General features: G+C 38.3%; 1 protein-coding gene across 1 annotated transcript in view; it reads left to right on the forward strand.

Moving 5' to 3' along the window:
* LOC307188888 (uncharacterized protein) overlaps positions 1-22176 on the forward strand; it is a gene marked incomplete at its 5' end in the record, with an annotated part of 54651 nt that overhangs the window by 23905 nt on the left and 8570 nt on the right. The window contains one exon of the mRNA XM_079926559.1: positions 11732-11860. Coding sequence (XP_079782685.1) covers positions 11732-11860 — 129 coding nt within the window. The remainder of the gene's footprint in view (positions 1-11731; positions 11861-22176) is intronic.

The following is a 22176-nucleotide window of genomic DNA, read 5'->3' on the forward strand; positions in this document are numbered from 1 at the left end:
TCCTTTAGGCAGATAATAAAGATACTAGTTTACACCATCTAGTTCCTAGTCTGTGGCAGAAAAAGTTCTAAGCACTCTGCATTTACTAACTCATTTGATATGCAGAGCAGCCTATAAATAGGAACTATTATTATCCATATTTTCAGATAAGTAAACTGAGGCACAAAACTTTCATTTATATCACTTGCCCAAAGCCAGGAGTGGAGCTGGACTTGAATCTAGATAGCCTGACCCCCGAATCTACTCCTAATATTAGAATATAGTAAAAAGGGAAATGACTGCTTCCCTTTCTCTTTGGGAAGAGAGAAGAGCAAACTAGCATTGTTGAGTACCTGCTAATCGCTGAGGATTGTGCCAAGAGTTTTACATACATTGTGCTGGAAACAACCCTATGAGTCAAACCATCTGATCCCCATTTTACAGAGGTAGAACCTAGGCCTCAGGGAGGTCCCTGTAGAATCAAGTACTTTCTTGGAGATCATTGAGAACTTGTCAAAATCAAAGCTAGTGTGTTTGTTCCCTTTCACTCATCTTGAAACTAAGCAACAAACAAATTTTGTACGTTAAACAGGCCTTGACAAGGAATGCAATCTTGAGATTGTGGTCCCTTTGTTCATCTGATATGGGCTAATGGACGGAGTTGATAAAACACACACACACATGCGCGCGCGCGCGCGCACACACACACACACACACACACACACATCATGTGAAAGAAACAAAAACAGGAAATTCAGTTTGGCCGTCTTCTGAACTGATCAAGTTGAGTTGAGCATGACAGTTTAATAGACCTTATTCTATTATGTGAGTCAACAGAGAGTGTTACGTTTAATAGAAAAAGAAGTCTCCAAGTCTACAGAACTGAGCACATTTAGAATCTCTACAATTGTTTGGTTAGCACCATAAAGACTCATTTAGATGTAGGAGAGAAGATGCAAAGTTACAATAGAAGTCAAAGCTGGAACTAAGATCACCATCCATAGTTCTCTTTGAGTATGACTTATCCAGAGACGTTTCCTTTAAATAAATTTACATTTTCTTTTAATGACAAAAGAAATGTATTTCATAGGAAGGTCTATGGAAAATAAATATAGAAATTTAAAGACCCTAAAACTCACTGTCCTATGGTAATCATGTCTGAGGCTGAGACAGTACTTTACAATGCGTGTACTGCAGATAGTATTTGGATCCCACCATATGCACATTTCTGTGTCTTTTTTCACTTAATATTTTATCTGAAATATTTTTCTATGTTATTAAACATTATTTTAAATTTAAAGGCTGCACAATATTTATAATACAAATATACCACAGGGTATCTTCTACCACTGGACATTTGTGTTGTTTCCAGATTGCACCATTATAAATCAATGAATAGAGGTAGCAAGAGCATTAACACATTACTCTGAAAATTGATAAGGGAAAGAATCAAGCACGTATCATGCCTTTCCTGCATGAATTATTTTAGGGTAACCAAATTGTTGAAGAGGAAAGGTTTTTCTTTATAGAAAATTTCCAGTTTAATTAATGCAAAAGAATTAGCAGAATTAGAAAAATACCATTTTGTAAATTCTAAAGAACGTTGGGGTGCGTGTATCTTTACAAAACTAGTGGTTACCAAAGGGGAGAGGGAAGGGGGAGGGACAAACTAGTGATATGGGATTAAGACACAAACTACTATATATAAAATAGACAAGCAACAAGCATATATTGTATAGCAGGGAATTATAGCCATTATCTTATATTAATTTTTAATAGCGTATAATCTGTAAAATACTGAATTACTATGCTGTCTACCTGAAACTAATATTGTAAATCAACTATACATCAATTTTAAAAAATCTAATGAAATAATGAATGTAGGCAGTTATAATTAATGAATGTTATAACTAGCAATTATGTAAAAAGTCAAAAGGGAACTTGATAAAAGGCTCACCAGAAACTACAAATTGATCTTAGCATCAGTAAAAGTGGGGCAACCAGAAATTTTGTGCATGATACAGCAGGAAGTACAAAACACCACACATACAGTACTCTTGCCAAAAAATAAAAATGAGCCTGACTCTAATCAGCCTCACACTAAGTACAAGTTTACAGGAAATAAGAGGGCTAGAAAAAAAAATGAATGAAACCATGAAGCAAACATCAGCTAAATCTAGAACATGCGACATTCTACAGGACAGATGACCTAGTTTATTTCTCAAATAAATAAAGGGGAAAGAGGAAGGGGGGAACTGTTATACATTAGAAGAAACTTAAAAGACATAATATCAACATATGCATTGTGCAGACCTCTTTTGGATTCTAATGTGAACAAAACAATTATGAGAAAAACATTCTTGAGACAATGAAGAAATTTGAACATAAACCCATTCAATTCTCTTAGACTTAATAACAGTCTTTGGATATTTCTTAAAGCTTTTATCATACTGAAGTATTTACAGAGCAAATAAGATGCCTTGGATTTGCTTTAAAATACTCCTGGAGAAAGAGAAAGAGACAGGGACAGAGATAGAGAGAGCAGAAACAGATGAAACAAGACTAGGAAAATATTACTAATACTTGAAGCTGGATAATGGTACATAGAGATTCATTGTAATATTTTCTCTACTTTTATATTGGTATAATATTTTCGGTAAAAAAATTTTCCTAAAATATTGAAGTAAAAATCTTTGTGTGTGTGTATCTTTGTTTGAAATTTTTACTAAAACCACAGACTATATTCCTAGAAAGAGAATTATGAGGTCTAAGGCATGAACTTCTTTGAGGTTCTTAGAAAAAAGAAACTTAAGGGCTCTCCAGAAAGTCTGCACCAGTTTATTAACCCCACCAATACGTATGCATCCATCTCACCAGACCATCACCAAAATTGAATATATATTTAGAAACATTCATTCTATTTTGATAGATAGGGGGTATCTTGTTTTAGTTAATGCTTTTCTTAAGAAATGGGTTGAAATCTTTTTTTTTTTTACATCTTTACTGGAGTATAGTTGCTTTACAATGGTGTGTTAGTTTCTGCTTTATAACAAAGTGAATCAGTTATACATATACATATGTTCCCATATCTCTTCCCTCTTGTGTCTCCCTCCCTCCCACCCCTCTAGGTGGTCACAGAGCACCGAGCTGATCTCCCTGTGCTATGCGGCTGCTTCCCACTAGCTATATACCTTACGTTTGGTAGTGTATATATATCCAGGCCTCTCTCTCGCTTTGTCACAGCTTACCCTTCCCCCTCCCCATATCCTCAAGTCCATTCTCTAGTAGGTCTGTGTCTTTATTCCTGTCTTACCCCTAGGTTCTTCATGACATTTTTTTTCTTAAATTCCATATATATATGTTAGCATACGGTATTTGTCTTTCTCTTTCTGACTTACTTCACTCTGTATGACAGACTATCCACCTCATTACAAATAGCTCAATTTCGTTTCTTTTTACGGCTGAGTAATATTCCATTGTATATATGTGCCACATCTTCTTTATCCATTCATCCAATGATGGACACTTGTTTCCACCTCCGGGCTATTGTAAATAAAGCTGCAATGAATATTTTGGTACATGACTGTTTTTGAATTATCGTTTTCTCAGGGTATATGCCCAGTAGTGGGATTGCTGGGTCATATGGTAGTTCTATTTGTAGTTTCTTAAGGAACCTCCATACTGTTCTCCACAGTGGCTGTATCAATTTACATTCCCACCAACAGTGCAAGAGGGTTCGCTTTTTTTTCCCACACCCTCTCCACCATTTATTGTTTCTAAATTTTTTGATGATAGCCATTCTGACTGGTGTGAGATGATATCTCATTGTAGTTTTGATTTGCATTTCTCTAATGATTAATGAAGTTGAGCATTCTTTCATGTGTTTGTTGGCAGTCTGTATATCTTCTTTGGAGAAATGTCTATTTAGATCTTCTGCTCACTTATGGATTGGGTTGTTTGTTTCTTTGTTATTGAGCTGCATGAGCTGCTTATAAATTTTGGAGATTAATCCTTTGTCAGTTGCTTCATTGCAAATATTTTCTCCTATTCTGAGGGTTGTCTTTTCATCTTGTTTATGGTTTCCTTTGCTGTGCAAAAGTTTTGAAGTTTCATTAGGTCCCATTTGTTTATTTTTGTTTTTATTTCCATTACTCTAGGAGGTGGGTCAAAAAGGATCTTGCTGTGATTTATGTCACAGAGTGTTCTGCCTATGTTTTCCTCTAAGAGTTTGATAGCTTCTGGCCTTACATTTAGGTCTTTAATCCATTTTGAGCTTATTTTTGTGTATGGTGTTAGGGAGTGATGTAATCTCATACTTTTACATGTACCTGTCCAGTTTTCCCAGCACCACTTATTGAAGAGGCTGTCCTTTCTCCACTGTACATTCCTGCCACCTTTATCAAAGATAAGGTGACCATATGTGCGTGGGTTTATCTCTGGGCTTTCTATCCTGTTCCATTGATCTATATTTCTGTTTTTGTGCCAGTACCATACTGCCTTGATTACTGTAGCTTTGTAGTATAGTCTGAAGTCAGGCAGCCTGATTCCTCCAGCTCCATTTTTCATTCTCAAGATTACTTTGGCTATTCGGGGTCTTTTGTGTTTCCATACAAATTATGAAATTTTTTGTTCTAGTCCTGTGAAAAATACCAGTGGTAGTTTGATAGGGATTGCATTGAATCTGTAGATTGCTTTGGGTAGTAGAGTCATTTTCACAATGTTCATTCTTCCAATCCAAGAACATTGTATATCTCTCCATCTATTTGTAACATCTTTAACTTCTTTCATCAGTGTCCTATAATTTTCTGCATACAGATCTTTTGTCTCCTTAGGTAGGTTTATTCCTAGATATTTTATTCTTTTTGTTGCAATGGTAAATGGGAGTGTTTTCTTGATTTTACTTTCAGATTTTTCATCATTAGTGTATAGGAATGCCAGAGATTTCTGTGCATTAATTTTGTATCCTGCTACTTTACCAAATTCATTGATTAGCTCTAGTAGTTTTGTGGTAGCATCTTTAGGATTCTCTATGTATAGTATCATGTCATCTGCAAACAGTGACAGCTTTACTTCTTCTTTTCCGATTTGGATTCCTTTTATTTCCTTTTCTTCTCTGATTGCTGTGGCTAAAACTTCCAAAACTATGTTGAATAAGACTCGTGAGAGTGGGCAACCTTGTCTTTTTCCTGATCTTAGTGGAAATGTTTTCAGTTTTTCACCATTGAGGACGATGTTGGCTGTGGGTTTGTCATATATGGCCTTTATTATGTTGAGGAGAGTTCCCTCTATGCCTACTTTCTGCAGGGTTTTTATCATAAATGGGTGTTGAATTTTGTCAAAAGCTTTCTCTACATCTATTGAGATGATTATATGGTTTTTCTCCTTCAATTTGTTAATATGGTTTATCACATTGATTGTTTTGCGTATATTGAAGAATCCTTGCATTCCTGGAATAAACCCCATTTGATCATGGTGTATGATCCTTTTAATGTGCTGTTGGATTCTGTTTGCTAGTATTTTGTTGAGGATTTTTGCATCTATGTTCATCAGTGATATTGGCCTGTAGTTTTCTTTCTTTGTGACATCCTTGCCTGGTTTTGGTATCAAGGTGATGGTGGCCTCATAGAATGACTTTGGGAGTGTTCCTCCCTCTGCTATATTTTGGAAGAGTTTGAGAAGGATAGGTGTTAGCTCTTCTCTAAATGATTGATAGAATTCACCTGTGAAGCCATCTGGTCCTGGACTTTTGTTTGTTGGAAGATTTTTAATCACAGTCTCAATTTCAGTGCTTGTGATTGGTCTGTTCATATTTTCTATTTCTTCCTGATTCAGTCTTGGCAGGTGTGCATTTCTAAGAATGTGTCCATTTCTTCCAGGTCGTCCTTTTATTGGCATAGAGTTGCTTGTAGTAATCTCTCATGATCTTTTGTATTTCTGCAGTGTCACTTGTTACTTCTCCTTTTTCATTTCTAATTCTATTGATTTGAGTTTTCTCCCTTTTTTTCTTGATGAGTCCGGCTAATGGTTTATCAATTTTGTTTATCTTCTCAAAGAACCAACTTTTAGTTTTATTGATCTTTGCTATCATTTCCTTCATTTCTTTTTCATTTATTTCTGATCTGATTTTTATGACTTCCTTCCTTCTGCTAACTTTGGGGTTTTTTTGTTCTTCTTTCTCTAATTGCTTTAGGTGCAAGGTTAGGTTGTTTATTCGAGATGTTTCCTGTTTCTTAAGGTAGGATTGTATTGCTATAAACTTCCCTCTTAAAACTGCTTTTGCTGCATCCCATAGATTTTGGGTCATCGTGTCTCCATTGTCATTTGTTTCTAGGTATTTTTTGATTTCCTCTTTGATTTCTTCAGTGATCACTTCGTTATTAAGTAGGGTATTGTTTAGCTTCCATTCGTTTGTATTTTTTACAGATCTTTTCCTGTAATTGATATCTAGTCTCATAGCATTGTGGTCAGACAAGATACTTGAAACAATTTCAGTTCTTAAATTTACCAAGGCTTGATTTGTGACCCAAGATATGATCTACCCTGGAGAATCTTCCATGAGCACTTGAGAAAAATGTGTATTCTGTTGTTTTTGGATGGAATGTCCTATAAATATCAATGAAGTCCATCTTGTTTAATGTATCATTTAAAGCTTGTGTTTCCTTATTTATTTTCATTTTGGATCATCTGTCCATTGGTGAAAGTGGGGTGTTAAAGTCCCCTACTATGAATGTGTTACTGTTGATTTCCCCTTTTATGGCTGTTAGTATTTGCCTTATGTATTGAGGTGCTCCCATGTTGGGTGTGTAAATATTTACAATTGTTATACTTCTTCTTGGATTGATCCCTTGATCACTATGTAGTGTCCTTCTTTGTCTCTTGTAATAATCTTTATTTTAAAGTCTATTTTGTCTGATATGAGAATTGCTACTCCAGCTTTCTTTTGATTTTCATTTGCATGGAATATCTTTTTCCATCCCCTCACTTTCAGTCTGTATGTGTACCTAGGTCTGAAGTGGGTCTCTTGTAGACAGCAAATATATGGGTCTTGTTTTTGTATCCATTCAGCCAATCTGTGTCTTTTGGTGGGAGCATTTAGTCCATTTACATTTAAGGTAGTTATCGATATGTATGTTCCTATTCCCATTTTCTTAATTGTTTTGGGTTCGTTATTGTAGGTCTTTTCCTTCTCTTGTGTTTCTTGCCTAGAGAAGTTCCTTTAGCAGTTGTTGTAAAGCTGGTTTTGTGGTGCTGAACTCTCTCAGCTTTTGCTTGTCTGTAAAGGTTTTAATTTCTCCATCAAGTCTGAATGAGATCCTTGCTGGGGAGCATAATCTTGGTTGCAGGTTTTTCTCCTTCATCACTTTAAATATGTCCTGCCATTCCCTTCTGGGTTGCAGTTTCTGCTGAAAGATCAGCTGTTAACCTTATGGGGATTCCCTTGTGTGTTATTTGTTGTTTTTCCCTTGCTGCTTTTAATATATTTTCTTGGTATTTAATTTTTGACAGTTTGATTAGTATGTGTCTTGGCGTATTTCTCCTTGGATTTATCCTGTATGGGACTCTCTGTGCTTCCTGGACTCGATTAACTATTTCCTTTCGCATATTAGGGAAGTTTTGAACTATAATCTCTTCAAATATTTTCTCAGTCCCTTTCTTTTTCTCTTCTTCTTCTGGAACCCCTATAATTCGAATGTTGGTGCATTTAATGTTGTCCCAGAGGTCTCTGAGACTGTCCTCAGTTCTTTTCATTCTTTTTTCTTTATTCTGCTCTGCAGTAGTTATTTCCACTATTTTATCTTCCAGTTCACTTATCCGTTCTTCTGCCTCAGTTATTCTGCTATTGATCCCATCTAGAGTATTTTAAATTTCATTTTTTGTGTTGTTCATTGTTGTTTTTTTCATCTTTAGTTCTCCTAGGTCCTTGTTAAATGTTTCTTGCATTTTGTCCATTCTATTTCCAAGATTTTAGAACATCTTTACTATCATTATTCTGAATTCTTTTTCAGGTAGACTGCCTATTTCCTCTTCATTTGTTATGTCTGGTGGGTTTTTATCTTGCTCCTTCATCTGCTGTGTGTTTTTCTGTCTTCTCATTTTGCTTATCTTACTGTGTTTGGGGTCTCCTTTTTGCAGGCTGCAGGTTCGTAGTTCCCGTTGTTTTTGGTGTCTGTCCCCAGTGGCTAAGGTTGGTTCAGTGGGTTGTGTAGGCTTCCTGGTGGGGGGGACTAGTGTCTGTGTTCTGGTGGATGAGCCTGGATCTTGTCTTTCTGGTGGGCAGGTCCACATCTGGTTGTGTGTTTTGGGGTGTCTGTGGACTTATGAGTTTAGGCAGCCTCTCTGCTAATGGGTGGGGTTGTGTTCCTGTCTTGCTAGTTGTTTGGCATAGGATGTCCAGCACTGTAGCTTGCTGGTCGTTGAGTGAAGCTGGGTTCTGGTGTTGAGGTGGAGCTCTCTGGGAGATTTTCGCCGTTTTATATTATGTGGAGCTGGGAGGTCTCTTGTGGACCAGTGTCCTGAAGTTGGCTCTCCCACCTCAGAGGCACAGCACTGGCTCTTGGCTGCAGCACCAAGAGCCTTTCATCCACCCAGCTCAGAATAAAAGGGAGAAAAAGTAGAAAGAAATAATTAGTAGAAGTAGAAAGAAAGAAAGGAGGGAGAGAAGGAGGGAGGGAGGAAGGAAGGAGGGAAGAAAGGAAAAAGGAAAGAAAGAAATATAAAGTACAATATAATAAGATAAAATATAATAAAGTTATTAAAATAAAAAATAATTATTAAGAAAAAAATTTTTTTAAAAAACGGACGGATAGAACCCTAGGACAAATGGTGGACGCAAAGCTATACAGACTAAATCTTGCTCTCAAAGTCCACCTCCTCAATTTGGGATGATTCGTTGTGTATTCGTGTATTCCACAGACATCAAGTTGATTGTGGAGCTTTAATCCGCTGCTTCTGAGGTTGCTGGGAGAGATTTCCCTTTCTCTTCTTTGTTCTCACAGCTCCCAGTGGCTCAGCTTTGGATTTGGCCCCGCCTCTGCGTGTAGGTCGCCTGAGGGTGTCTGTTCTTCGCTCAGACAGAAAGGGGTTAAAGGAGCCGCTGATTCGGGAGCTCAGGCTCACTCAGGCGGGTGGGGAGGGAGGGGCACGGAGTGCGGGGCGGGCCTGCAGCGGCAGAGGCCTGCGTGACGTTGCACCAGCCTGAGGCGCGCTGTGCGTTCTCCCGGGGAAGTTGTCCCTGGATCCTGGGACCCTGGCAGTGGCGGGCTGCACAGGTTCCCCGGAAGGCGGGTGTGGATAGTGAGCTGTGCTCGCACACAGGCTTCTTGGTGGCGGCAGCAGCAGCCTTAGCGTCTCATGCCCGTCTCTGGGGTCCGCGCTTTTAGCCGCGGCTCGAGCCCGTCTCTGGAGCTCCTTTAAGCAGCGCTCTTAATCCCTTCTCCTCACGCACCAGGAAACAAAGAGGGAAGAAAAAGTCTCTTGCCTCTTCAGCAGCTCCAGACCTTTTCCCGGACTCCCGGCTAGCCGTGGCGCACTAATCCCCTGCAGGCTGTGTTCACGCAGCCAACCCCAGTCCTCTCTCCCTGCGCTCCGACCGAAGCCCGAGCCTCAGCTCCCAGCCCCGCCCGCCCCGGCGGGTGAGCAGACAAGCCTCTCAGGATGGTGAGTGCTGGTCGTCCCTGATCCTCTGTGCGGGAATCTCTCCGCTTTGCCCTCCGTACCCCTGTGGCTGCGTTCTCCCCCGCGGCTCTGAAGCTTTCCCCCTCCGCCACCCACAGTCTCCGCCCGCGAAGGGGCTTCTAGTGTGTGGAAACATTTCCTCCCTCACAGCTCCCTCCCACTGGTGCAGGTCCCGTCCCTATCCTTTTGTCTGTTTATTCTTTTTTCTTTTGCCCTACCCAGGTACGTGAGGGGTTTCTTGCCTTTTGGGAGGTCTGAGGTCTTCTGCCAGCGTTCAGTGGGTGTTCTGTAGGAGTTGTTCCACGTGTAGATATATTTATGGTGTATCTGTGGGGAGGAAGGTGATCTCCGCGTCTTACTCTTCCGCCATCTTCCCGGAAGTCCCGGGTAGAAATCTTTTAATTAAAATTTTTCACTTATATTTCTTCTTCACTGAATTGTCTGGTTATATCCTTTGTCCATTTTTTTTATTGCAGTCAGTGATTTTTGTCTTTGATTTGTAAGGGATTTTTTTTAATATAAAAATAGTAGGTCTTCTTAATCTGCTGCCAAATATTTCTCATTTATTTGATTTTTATTTTATGTTTGAATTTTCAGAAGTAAATTTTTATGTAATCAAATCTATAGACTTTTGTCTGTGCTTTCTTTCACTGTCTTTATGCTTAAAAATTCTTCTCTCCTAAGATGAGGTAGAGTCATTTTCTTATAGATTTTTTTAATGACTTTACTTTTTCTTTTTAATTTATCTAGATTTCACCTTGGTGTATGGCTTATGGGGTCAATTGGGATCTTACTTTATTATTTCCCAAATAATAAGCCAATCATTTCTGTTTTTCATTGAAAATTTTTTTTTTCGGGTTTAGTATACCCTGACACATAATAAATCTGTTCATATAGTACTCTTGTATGTTCCTGGCTTTCTGGATAACATGGCTCCCTCTTACTGTTGAATTTTGTGCCTGTACCATATTATTATGATTTTGTACCTAGTGAAGAGACTTATTAAACAAACTAGGATAGGAAATGAGAGAAACAAGGAGAGAGCAAGAGATTATTATAATGGGGACAGTAAATTTTTATCAGATATAGTGTATCATCTATATCATCCAGCATTTTATTAGCATCTACACAAAGTCTATGTGCTCTAGAAAAGAGAGCAAAGACTCTGGAGTCAGTGTACAGAGATTCAGAATCTGGTTTTATTTATCTACTGGCTGTGTGTTCTTGGACAAAGCCCTTAACTTCTCTGATCCTGTCTCCTCTGCTGCAAAATGAACATAATAACATCTATATCATGTAGGTGAGATATTCTTGTAAAATATAAAAAACAGTGTATTTTTTAAATTAAATATTGATAATGCCCAGAATACTGTTTAAAAAAAAAGTAACAATGATTTCATTGGGAAGTTGCTGAAGATATTTGGCATGTCTTTTTCAGTAATTTCTGCAGTAAAGATGTCTGCTTTTAATACAGATGGAAATTATACAATCTGCCAGCTATGCTGGTGAGTTAAAAACACACACAAAAGCTTTTGTTTAGCTTTTGGGAGCTCTGCATCATTAATGGAATTAAACATTTTGCAATTAATTTCAATTCTGTATGGTCAATTTGACTGAAGTATGGGATAGACTAAAATCTAACTTCATTACTTGGTGCCTCTTTGGCAACTACCAACTTGGCTTCACCTGCATAATGAGGAATTCTAAGTAGAAGAGAAAAAAAATCCCCACTGCAGTTATAAACAAATAGGGCACAGATATTGTGCTTTAAGTGATCCTTAAAAATACTTTCAACAAGTGAGCTCTGTGTAAACTCTCTTCTCTTCTCTGGTATCGGCAGTTGTGATCTGTGCCTTTAACAAGATGGAGGAGCGCACAACCCATGCCTCAGTACAGCAAGGAGGGATGAAACAGCTGGGGCTTGGGGAAGCAGCCAGGCTTCCATCAGTAATTTGGAGCGCTTGCCCTCCCTCCTCCTGCGTTAACAACTTTGCGGCTATGTACAGCTGACAGCCCTGCTCTCATAATCATCAATCCTCAGTTTTACCCACGCTGCCTTCTCTTCTCTTCTACCCAGCCAGGGGCCGATTCCTAGCTGGCTCCCCAAACTTCTGTCCTCACTTGGTGTGCCTGGCTTCCTCCCTTGTGTCAACAAGTTCCAGCATATGGAACACGAGTAAGAGCAAGCTTCCAATAAATATACTTGGTGAGTAGAACTGAATTTCAAATAAATAGCAGAAAAAGTGCTACTAAAAAGGTGAAAAATGCCAGTCTTAAAATGGAATAATGCAGCCACAGCCAGCAAACTTTATGACAGTTGAATTCTAGTGGAACATAGATTTTTTTTTCCTTTCTTTTTTCTGCGGTACACGGGCCTCTCACTGTTGTGGCCCCTCCCGTTGCGGAGCACAGGCTCCAGACACGCAGGCTCAGCGGCCATGGCGCACGGGCCCAGCCGCTTCGCGGCATGTGGAATCCTTCCAGACCAGGGCATGAACCCGTGTCCCCTGCATCGGCAGGCGGACTCCCAACCACTGTGCCACCAGGGAAGCCCGAACATAGATTTCTTGACTGCTCAAATTTGCATTTCTCTCAAATCAGAGAGAAAAGGTTCAAGTGAAAATAATATGTACTAAGCTAAAGCAGGTACAAATAACTTCTCAGCCCAGCTTGGCTTTTTTCACTTCTAGTAGTGAAATCTCCAGAGAGATTTATCAGTCTCAATATGAATGCAATTAAAAGGAGCGAATAGGGCTTCCCTGGTGGCGCAGTGGTTGAGAGTCCGCCTGCCGATGCAGCGGACACGGGTTCGTGCCCCGGTCCGGAAAAATCCCACATGCCGCGGAGCAGCTAGGCCCGTGAGCCATGGCCGCTGAGCCTGCGCATCTGGAGCCTGTGCTCTGCAACAGCAGAGGCCACAACAGTGAAAGGCCCGCGTACCGCAAAAAAAAAAAGAAAAAGGAGAGAATAATGGTGTAAAGGTTATATATCTTTAGGTGTGAACTATCTTGTATATCTATATACCATCCCATACTTTAATTCATTCAGTGTATGCCTTCTTGATCTAACTAGATTCATACTTACATTCGTAAGATTTAGTTGAATATAAACAAAATAGTCGTGTATTCTACTGTAAAATCTCCAAGCATAGACCAGAGCCCAAAATTGACTACAGTCCAAATAAATAAAACCATATTCTTTATTCTTTTTTTTTTACCATCTTTATTGGAGTATAATTGCTTTACAATTGTGTGTTAGTTTCTGCTGTATAACAAAGTGAATCAGCTATACATATACATATATCCCCATATCTCCTCCCTCTTGTGTCTCCCTCCCACCCTCCCTATCCCACCCCTCTAGGTGGTCACAAAGCACCAAGCTGATCCCCCTGTGCTATGCAGCTGCTTCCCACTAGCTATCCATTTTACATTTGATAGTATATATAAATCCATGCCACTGTCTCACTTTGTTGTAGCTTACCCTTCCCCCTGCCCGGTCCTCAAGTCCATTCTCTATGTCTGTGTCTTCATTCCTGTTCTGCCCCTAGTTTCTTCAGAACCTTTTTTTTTTTCAGATTCGGTAAATATGTGTTAGCATACAATATTTGTTTTTCTCTTTCTGACTTACTTCACTCTGTATGACAGACTCTAGGTCCATCCACCTTACTACAAATAACTCAATTTCATTTCTTTTTATGGCCAAGTAATATTCCATTGTATATATGTGCCACATCTTCTTTATCCATTCATCTGTCGATGGACACTTAGGTTGCTTCCATGTCCTCGCTATTGTAAATAGAGCTGCAATGAACATTGTGGTACATGACTCTTTTTGAATTATGATTTTCTCAGGGTATATGCCCAGTGGTGGAATTGCTGGGTCGCATGGTAGTTCTATTTTTAGTTTTTTAAGGAACCTCCATACTGTTCTCCATAGTGGCTGTATCAGTTTACATTCCCACCAGCAGTGCAAGAGGGTTCCCTTTTCCCACACCCTCTCCAGCATTTATTGTTTGTAGATATGTTCATGATGGCCATTCTGACCGGTGTGAGATGATATCTCATTGTAGTTTTGATTTGTATTTCTCTAATGATTAATGATATTGAGCATTCTTTCATGTGTTTGTTGGCAATCTGTATATCTTCTTTGGAGAAATGTCTATTTAGGTGTTCTGCCCGTTTTTGGATTGGGTTGTTTGGTTTTTTTGATATTGAGCTGCATGAGCTGCTTGTAAATTTTGGAGATTAATCCTTTGTCAGTTGCTTCATTGCAAGTATTTTCTCCTATTCTGAGGGTTGTCTTTTCATCTTGTTTATGGTTTCCTTTGCTGTGCAAAAGTTCTGAGTTTCATTAGGTCCCATTGTTTATTTTTGTTTTTATTTCCATTTCTCTAAGAGGTGGGTCAAAAAGGATCTTGCAGTGATTTATATCAAAGAGTGTTCTGCCTGTGTTTTCCTCTAAGCACCACTTATTGAAGAGGGTGTCTTTTCTCCATTGTGTATTCTTGCCTCCTTTATCAAAAATAAAGTGACCATATGTGTGTGGGTTTATCTCTGGGCTTTCTATCCTGTTCCATTGATCTACATTTCTGTTTTTGTGCCAGTACCATACTCTCTTGATTACTGTAGCTTTGTTGTATAATCTGAAGTCCAGGAGCCTGATTCCTCCAGCTCCACTTTTCTTTCTCAAGATTACTTAGGTTCTTCGGGGTATTTTGTGTTTCCATACAAATTGTGAAATTTTTGGTTCTAGGTCTGTGAAAAATGCCATTGGTAGTTCGATAGGGATTGCATTGAATCTGTAGATTGCCTTAGAGAGTATAGTCATTTTCACAATGTTGATTCTTCCAATCCAAGAACGTGGTATATCTTTCCATTTGTTTGTATTACCTTTAATTTTTTTCATCAGTGTCTTATAGTTTTCTGAGTACAGGTCTTTTACCTCCTTAGGTAGGTTTATTCCTAGGTATTTTATTCTTTTTGTTGCAATGGTAAATGGGAGTGTTTGCTTAATTTCTCTTTCAGATTTTTCATCATCAGTGTACAAGAATGCAAATTAATGTGCATTAATTTTGTATCCTGCTACTTTACCAAATTCATTGGTTAGCTCTAGTAGTTTTCCGGTAGCATCTTTAGGATTCCCTATGAATAGTACCATGTCATCTGCAAACAGTGACAGCTTTACTTCTTCTTTTCCCATTTGGATTCCTTTTATTTCTTTTTCTTCTCTGATTGCCGTGACTAAAACTTCCAAAACTATGTTGAATAATAGTGGTGAGAGTGGACAACCTTGTCTTGTTCCTGATCTTAGTGGAAATGGTTTCACTTTTTCACTATTGAGAACAATGTTGGCTGTGGGTTTGTCATATATGGCCTTTATTATGTTGAGGTAAGTTCCCTCTATGCCTACTTTCTGCAGGGTTTTTATCATAAATGAGTGTTAATTTTGTCGAAAGCTTCTTCTGCATCTATTGGGATGATCATATGGTTTTTCTCCTTCAATTTGTTAATATGATTTATCACATTGAATGATTTGTGTATATTGAAGAATCCTTGCATTCCTGGGATGAACCCCACTTGATCATGGTGTATGATCCTTTTAATGTGCTGTTGGATTCTGTGTGCTAGTATTTTGTTGAGGATTTTTGCATCTATGTTCATCAGTGATATTGGCCTGTAGTTTTCTTTCCTTGTGACATCTTTGTCTGGTTTGGGTATCAGAGTGATGGTGGCCTCATAGAATGAGTTTTGGGAGTGTTCCTCCCTCTGCTATATTTTGGAAGAGTTTGAGAAGGATAGGTGTTAGCTCTTTTCTAAATGTTTCATAGAATTCCCCTGTGAAACCATCTGGTCCTGGGCTTTTGTTTGTTGGAAGATTTTTAATCACAGTCTCAATTTCAGTGCTTGTGATTTGTCTGTTTATATTTTCTATTTCTTCCTGGTTCAGTCTCGGAACATTGTGCATTTCTAAGAATGTGTCCATTTCTTCCAGGTTGTCCATTTTATTGGCATAGAGTTGCTTGTAGTAATCTCTCATGATCCTTTTTATTTCTGCAGTGTTAGTTGTTACTTCTGCTTTTTCATTTCTAATTCTCTTGATTTGAGTCCTCTCCCTCTTTTTCTTGATGAGTGTGGCTAATGGTTTATCAGTTTAGTTTATCGTCTCAAAGAACCAGCTTTTAGTTGTATTGATCTTTGCTATTGTTTCCTTCCTTTCTTTTTCATTTATTTCTGATCTGATCTTTATGATTTCTTTCCTTCTGCTAACTTTGGGGTTTTTTTGTTCTTTCTCTAATTCTTTAGGTGTAAGGTTAGGTTGTTTATTTGAGACATTTCTTGTTTCTTGAGGTAGGATTGTATTGCTATAATCTTCCTTCTTAGAACTGCTTTTGCTTTTGGGTTTTGGGTTTTGGGTCGTCATGTCTCCATTGTCATTTGTTTGTAGGTATTTTTTAATTTCCTCTTTGATTTCTTCAGTGATCTCTTGGTTATTAAGTAGTGTATTGTTTATCCTCCATGTGTTTGTGTTTTTTATGTTTTTTTCCCTGTAATTGATTTCTAATCTCATAGTGTTGTGGTCGGAAAAGATACATGATACAATTTCTTTTTTCTTAAATTTACCAAGGCTTGATTTGTGACCCAAGATATGATCTATCCTGGAGAATCTTCCATGAGCACTTGAGAAAAATGTGTATTCTGTTGTTTTTGGATGGAATGTCCCATAAATATCAATGAAGTCCATCTTGTTTAATGTATCATTTAAAGCTTGTGTTTCCTTATTTATTTTCATTTTAGATCATCTGTCCATTGGTGAAAGTGGGGTGTTAAAGTCCCCTACTATGATTTTGTTACTGTCGATTTCCCCTTTTATGGCTGTTAGTATTTGTCTTATGTATTGAGGTGCTCCTATGTTGGGTGTGTAAATATTTACAATTGTTATACTTCTTCTTGGATTGATACCTTGATCACTATGTAGTGTCCTTCTTTGTCTCTTGTAATAATCTTTATTTTAAAGTCTGTTTTGTCTGATATGAGAATTGCTACTCCAGCTTTCTTTTGATTTTCATTTGCATGGAATATCTTTTTCCATCCCCTCACTTTCAGTCTGTATGTGTACCTAGGTCTGAAGTGGGTCTCTTGTAGACAGCATATATACGGGTCTTGTTTTTGTATCCATTCAGCCAGTCTGTGTCTTTTGGTGGGAGCATTTAATCCATTTACATTTAAGGTAATTATCAATATGTATGTTCCTATTACCATTTTCTTAATTGTTTTTGGTTTGTTATTGTAGGTCTTTTCCTTCTCTTGTGTTTCCTGCCTAGAGAAGTTCCTTTAGCATTTGTTGTAAAGCTGGTTTGGTGGTGCTGAACTCTCTCGGCTTTTGCTTGTCTGTAAAGGTTTTAATTTCTCCATCAAATCTGAATGAGATCCTTGCTGGGTAGAGTAATATTGTTTGCAGGTTTTTCTCCTTCATCACTTTAAATATGTCCTGCCAGTCCCTTCTGGCTTGCAGAGTTTCTGTTGAAAGATCAGCTGTTAACCTTATGGGGATTCCCTTGTGTGTTAATTGTTGTTTTTCCCTTGCTGCTTTTAATATTTTTTCTTTGTATTTAATTTTTGATAGTTTGATTAGTATGTGTCTTGGCATATATCTTCTTGGATTTATCCTGTATGGGACTCTCTGTGCTTCCTGGACTTGATTAACTATTTCCTTTCGCACATTAGGGAAGTTTTCAACTATAATCTCTTCAAATATTTCCTCAGTCCCTTTCTTCTTCTCTTCTTCTTCTGGGACCCCTATAATTCGAATATTGGTGCATTTAATGTTGTCCCTGAAGTCTCTAAGTCTGTTGTCAATTCCTTTCATTCTTTTTTCTTTATTCTCCTCTGTGGTAGTTATTTCCACTATTTTATCTTCCAGTTCACTTATCCGTTCTTCTGCCTCAGTTATTCTGCTATTGATTCCTTCTAGAGAATTTTAAATTTCATTTATTGTGCTGTTCATCATTGTTTGTTTGCTCTTTAGTTCTTCTAGGTCCTTGTTAAGCATTTATTGTATTTTCTCCATTCTCTTTCCAAGAGTTTGGATCATCTTTACTGTCATTATTCTGAATTCGTTTTCAGGTAGACTGCCTATTTCCTCTTCATTTGTTTGGTTTGGTGGGTTTTTACCTTGCTTCTTCATCTGCTGTGTGTTTCTCTGTCTTCTCATTTTGCTTAACTTAACTGTGTTTGATGCCTCCTTTTCGTAGGCTGCAGGTTCGTAGTTCCCATTGTTCTTGGTATCTGCCCCCAGTGGCTAAAGTTGGTTCAGTGGGTTGTATTGGCTTCCTGGTGGAGAGGACTGGTGCCTGTGTTCTGGAGGATGAGGCTGGATCTTGTCTTTCTGGTGGGAAGGACAGTGTTCAGTGGTGTGTTTTGGGTTGTCTGTGACCTTATTATGATTTTAGGCATCCTCTCTGCTAATTGATGGGGTTGTGTTCCTGTCTTGCTAGTTGTTTGGCATAGGGTGTCCAGCACTGTATCTTGCTGGTTGTTGAGTGGAGCTGGGTCTTAGTGTTGAGATGGAGATATGTGGGAGAGCTTTCGCCGTTTGATATTACGTGGACCTGGGTGGTCTCTGGTGGACCAATGTCCTGAGCTCGGCTCCGCCACCTCAGAGGCACAGGCCTGACACCCGGCCGGAGCACCAAGACCCTGTCAGCCACAAGGCTTATGTCTTTTGTTTCTGTCTTCTATTGCAAATTATGTAGAATGCAGTATATCTTCCATGTTCTTGAATATCGTCTTATTGCAGCTTATCCTTTGTCTTTGGATGTGGGGTATCTTTTTTGGTGAGTTCCAGTGTCTTCCTTTCAATGATTGTTCAGCAGTTAGTTGTGGTTCTGGAGCTCTTGTAAGAGGGAGTGAGTGCACGCTCTTCTATTCCACCATCTTGAATCAACCTCCCATATCCTATATTCTTATGCTTACGTCTTGAAATTAAAAGTCCTTCTTAATTATATTTTCATCTAATTTCTCAAACTCCTATTAAATGCTTACCATGTGATAAGCATAGCTAAGCATTTACCCATACATTTTCTCATTTAAATCATACAGTAACCCTGGGAAGTTGGTATTATCACTTTAAATTCACCAACAAACACAAAGCTTAGAGAGATCAGGCAGCTATAAAGAACAGAACTGAAATTTTAACTTAGGTCTTCTGATTATAAGATTTTTCCACAGCTTAGTGTTCCTTTCCTAAACTTCTTGCTAAGTTCAGTTGGTAACTGTGTTTGTAAGGTATCATCACCACTAATAATAATAACAACAAACATACAAAGAGAAAGTATCATTATAGAATACATTTTATATTTTGTTCCCTCATATTTAAAATTGGGTCATGGATTTTCAAGTAGAAAGTCTCCAAATCTAACCATTCTCATCATCGTGTGAAAGCAGAGTAAAGGCAAAAGCCCAGCAAAGGCAAAGTCCTAGACTCTAAAGATAAACAGACACAACAAAATCTGGCTCTGCCTTTATTCACCATCTCTGTTTCTCTGGGTACAGTCACTTCACCTCTCAGAACCTCAATCTCCTCATGTATCAAATGGAAAAAGTAATTTCTCCCACAGGCTATTGACTCAAGGATTAAATTAAATAGCATATAAATTGCCCTAGTATATGCCCAGAAAATCTTAGCTGATATGGTAGACTTTCCATTTTCTAGGAGCAAGTTACCTGATTTGCAGGAAATCATAGCTGATATGGTAGACTTTCCATTTTCTAGGAGCAAGTTACCTGATTTGCAAAATAAAGATAGATCAAGTTAAAAACATACATTCACACACATAATATATTACACGTGTGCATAAATATGTGTGTCTGTGTGTGTAAATTAGGAGAAGGCACATGATAGTTGTGCCTTCACAATGATATGGTGATAATTGCTGCCCCTGGGACCACATATGCAGTGCATTGACCTACAACTCCAGCCCCGCCAGTTGCAGCTTTGTCTGCTCAGCCTCCACCACAACTCCTTCCCTTCCTTCAGTCTTGCTATCTCCCCACCCCACTGTGCTCTCTCTACCAATTCTGGTTAAGGCTACTCCTCTATTTTATAACAGCAGCTGGCTACCTGTCCAGTTATACAGCCATGGAGGTGATTAGGACCCAAGTTCCCTCTGCATTCAACAATAGTTAATTTGCACACATGATACAGAGCTAATATGACTACATTTACAGATTATTTGGGATTATTTGTGACCTTCCAACACCTTGCCCCACTCCAAGCCTCCATACACAAACACTGTTTTCTCTCGGTTAATTTATATTTGACTCATATCTTTCTACACCTTGCCTTCCAAGTGGCCTTTCAGCTTATGTCTCTAGACCCTTAATGACAGGGAAATAACTTCCTCTTGAAGATGTATCCTATTTAGATATTTTGATAACTCTGAAAATTTCCTTTCTCATGCTAAGACAAACTCTCCTTTTGGATAATATTAATCTGAGCTTTTCTTCCCTTTAATGATTCTTAAAAAAAACTCTCACCAATCCCTTTTCCATGAAGTCAGCTCTTCAGATAAGATTCTATATAAATCAGGTTGTACCACAAAGGCATTATGCTAAGTAAAAGGTGTCAGTCTCAAAAAGGATCCCATACTGTATGGGATCACATACAGTATGATCCCATTTATATGACATTCTGGAAAAGGGCAAAACCATAGGGACAGAAAACACATCAGTGGTAGCCAGGGGCTAGGATCTGGGGGAGGGAGGGGAGTGGTACTAGTGTTTGACTAGAAAGAGACAGCATAAGGGAATTCTTTGGGGTGTTGAAGTTACTCTGTATCCTGTTGTGTTGGTGTGTTAGTGATTATAACAATCTATGCATGTATTAAAACTCATAGAACTGTACACCAGAAAGAGGTGAATATGACTACATGTAAATTTTGAAGAATTACATATATTGATCTCTTACTACGTGCCAAGTGTTTGTCATGATTCTTTCATTTTAATCTTCAAAATAACTCCACAAGATAGGTCATATTATTATCATCCCTGTTTTACAAATAAATAAACGGAGGCACAGAGAGGTTAACTAACTTGCCAAGGTCACAAAATTTGATAGGGACAGAGCTTGGATTTTAATCCAAGCAGTCTGACTCCAGAATTGAATAGCTTCACCACTGTCCTATTCTGGCTCTGCAAAGAGAGTGTATATCCTCTATCAATGAAACTACGTGACCTCTTTGACAAGTAGAACATCAGCTAGAACTACATGAACACAATTAGCTTGCAAGTGGAGCAAAGCATGTGCCACAAAAAGTCTTAATTGCATGTGTATTTCTTGGCCACAAAAAGTCTTAATTGCTGTTTTAATAACTAATATTTCAACTTTGCAATTTCCAGTTTCCTTTGAAAGAAAATGCCTTTTATTAACACACTAAATAAATTTCAAAATCAACTTTCTAATGCCTGTGGACACTGGTATGAAAATCTTTAAGTGTCCCTTAAGAAATTCTGATTCTGATGCAAAGAAAATAGAATATATCAATAGGGAGCTCAAATAAATTGTTTAAAAATTCAAAAATCTTATTCCACTCCTTCTCCCTCCCCACTTCCCCAAAACTAAATCCTTCCGGATATTTTTTGGAACTAAAACCTCTTAGTAATGACACAAACGGATAAATACACCCACGTCTGGTGCCTTGTGGTCATTCTTACACATTCATTTAGGTCTTTCAGTGCCTGCAGTCTACATCCCCACAAACTTCATTCCATACACTTTGCAAAAATAAAGCTATCCACTGCAGAAGTGATGCATGATAAGCCTCATAATTCAGAAGCAGCAGCAGCTGGAAAGAGAAAACAAAGGGAAGAAATTATGATGGCTTTTAAAAACTGAGTTACAAAGAATGCCTAAATTTGGTAAGCACAATCTTGAGATAATAAATGTTGCTCTGTTTTGATGCAGAGTTGGTTAAAGAAAATCTGCTTCTGGATTTTTAATGTTCAGTTCTTGTTCACGATGGATTTAATCATTTCAGTACTATGCTCAAGACATTACATACACATTCATGTACACATTCTCTATCTCCAGGTAAGAATGATCTGAGGTCTATGTGACATTTCTGCCTTAGATCCACTTTCCCTGAAATATTCAAGAGTTTAATGGAGCTATCCTCAGCCCACTATCATCATCCTCCAAACATCTTTAGCCCAAAACCCCTTAATATACACAGACAGTTCTTCTAATAAATTCTACTATACCTTATGTAACGTACAATTAAATTTCATGCAGAGTAACCTCAAAAAGGAACCAAAGAGAGATCAGGGCAACACAGGACACAGTGTTTGAATTATCTGGTTGTCTTCTACAAAATTCCTTTAGCCATATTTATCTTTCAGGGCTACCATTAGAATCAAATAAGAGATGCTGACCTAACAAAGTTCTTGCCATATAACTAGACAAGTGGTAGTTATAATTATGATCAAGGGAAGAAATCCTGCAGATGGAACAGTGTTCATCTACGGC

This window comes from Stenella coeruleoalba, assembly GCF_951394435.1.
Source record: "Stenella coeruleoalba genome assembly, chromosome: 7".
NCBI lineage: Eukaryota > Metazoa > Chordata > Mammalia > Artiodactyla > Delphinidae > Stenella > Stenella coeruleoalba.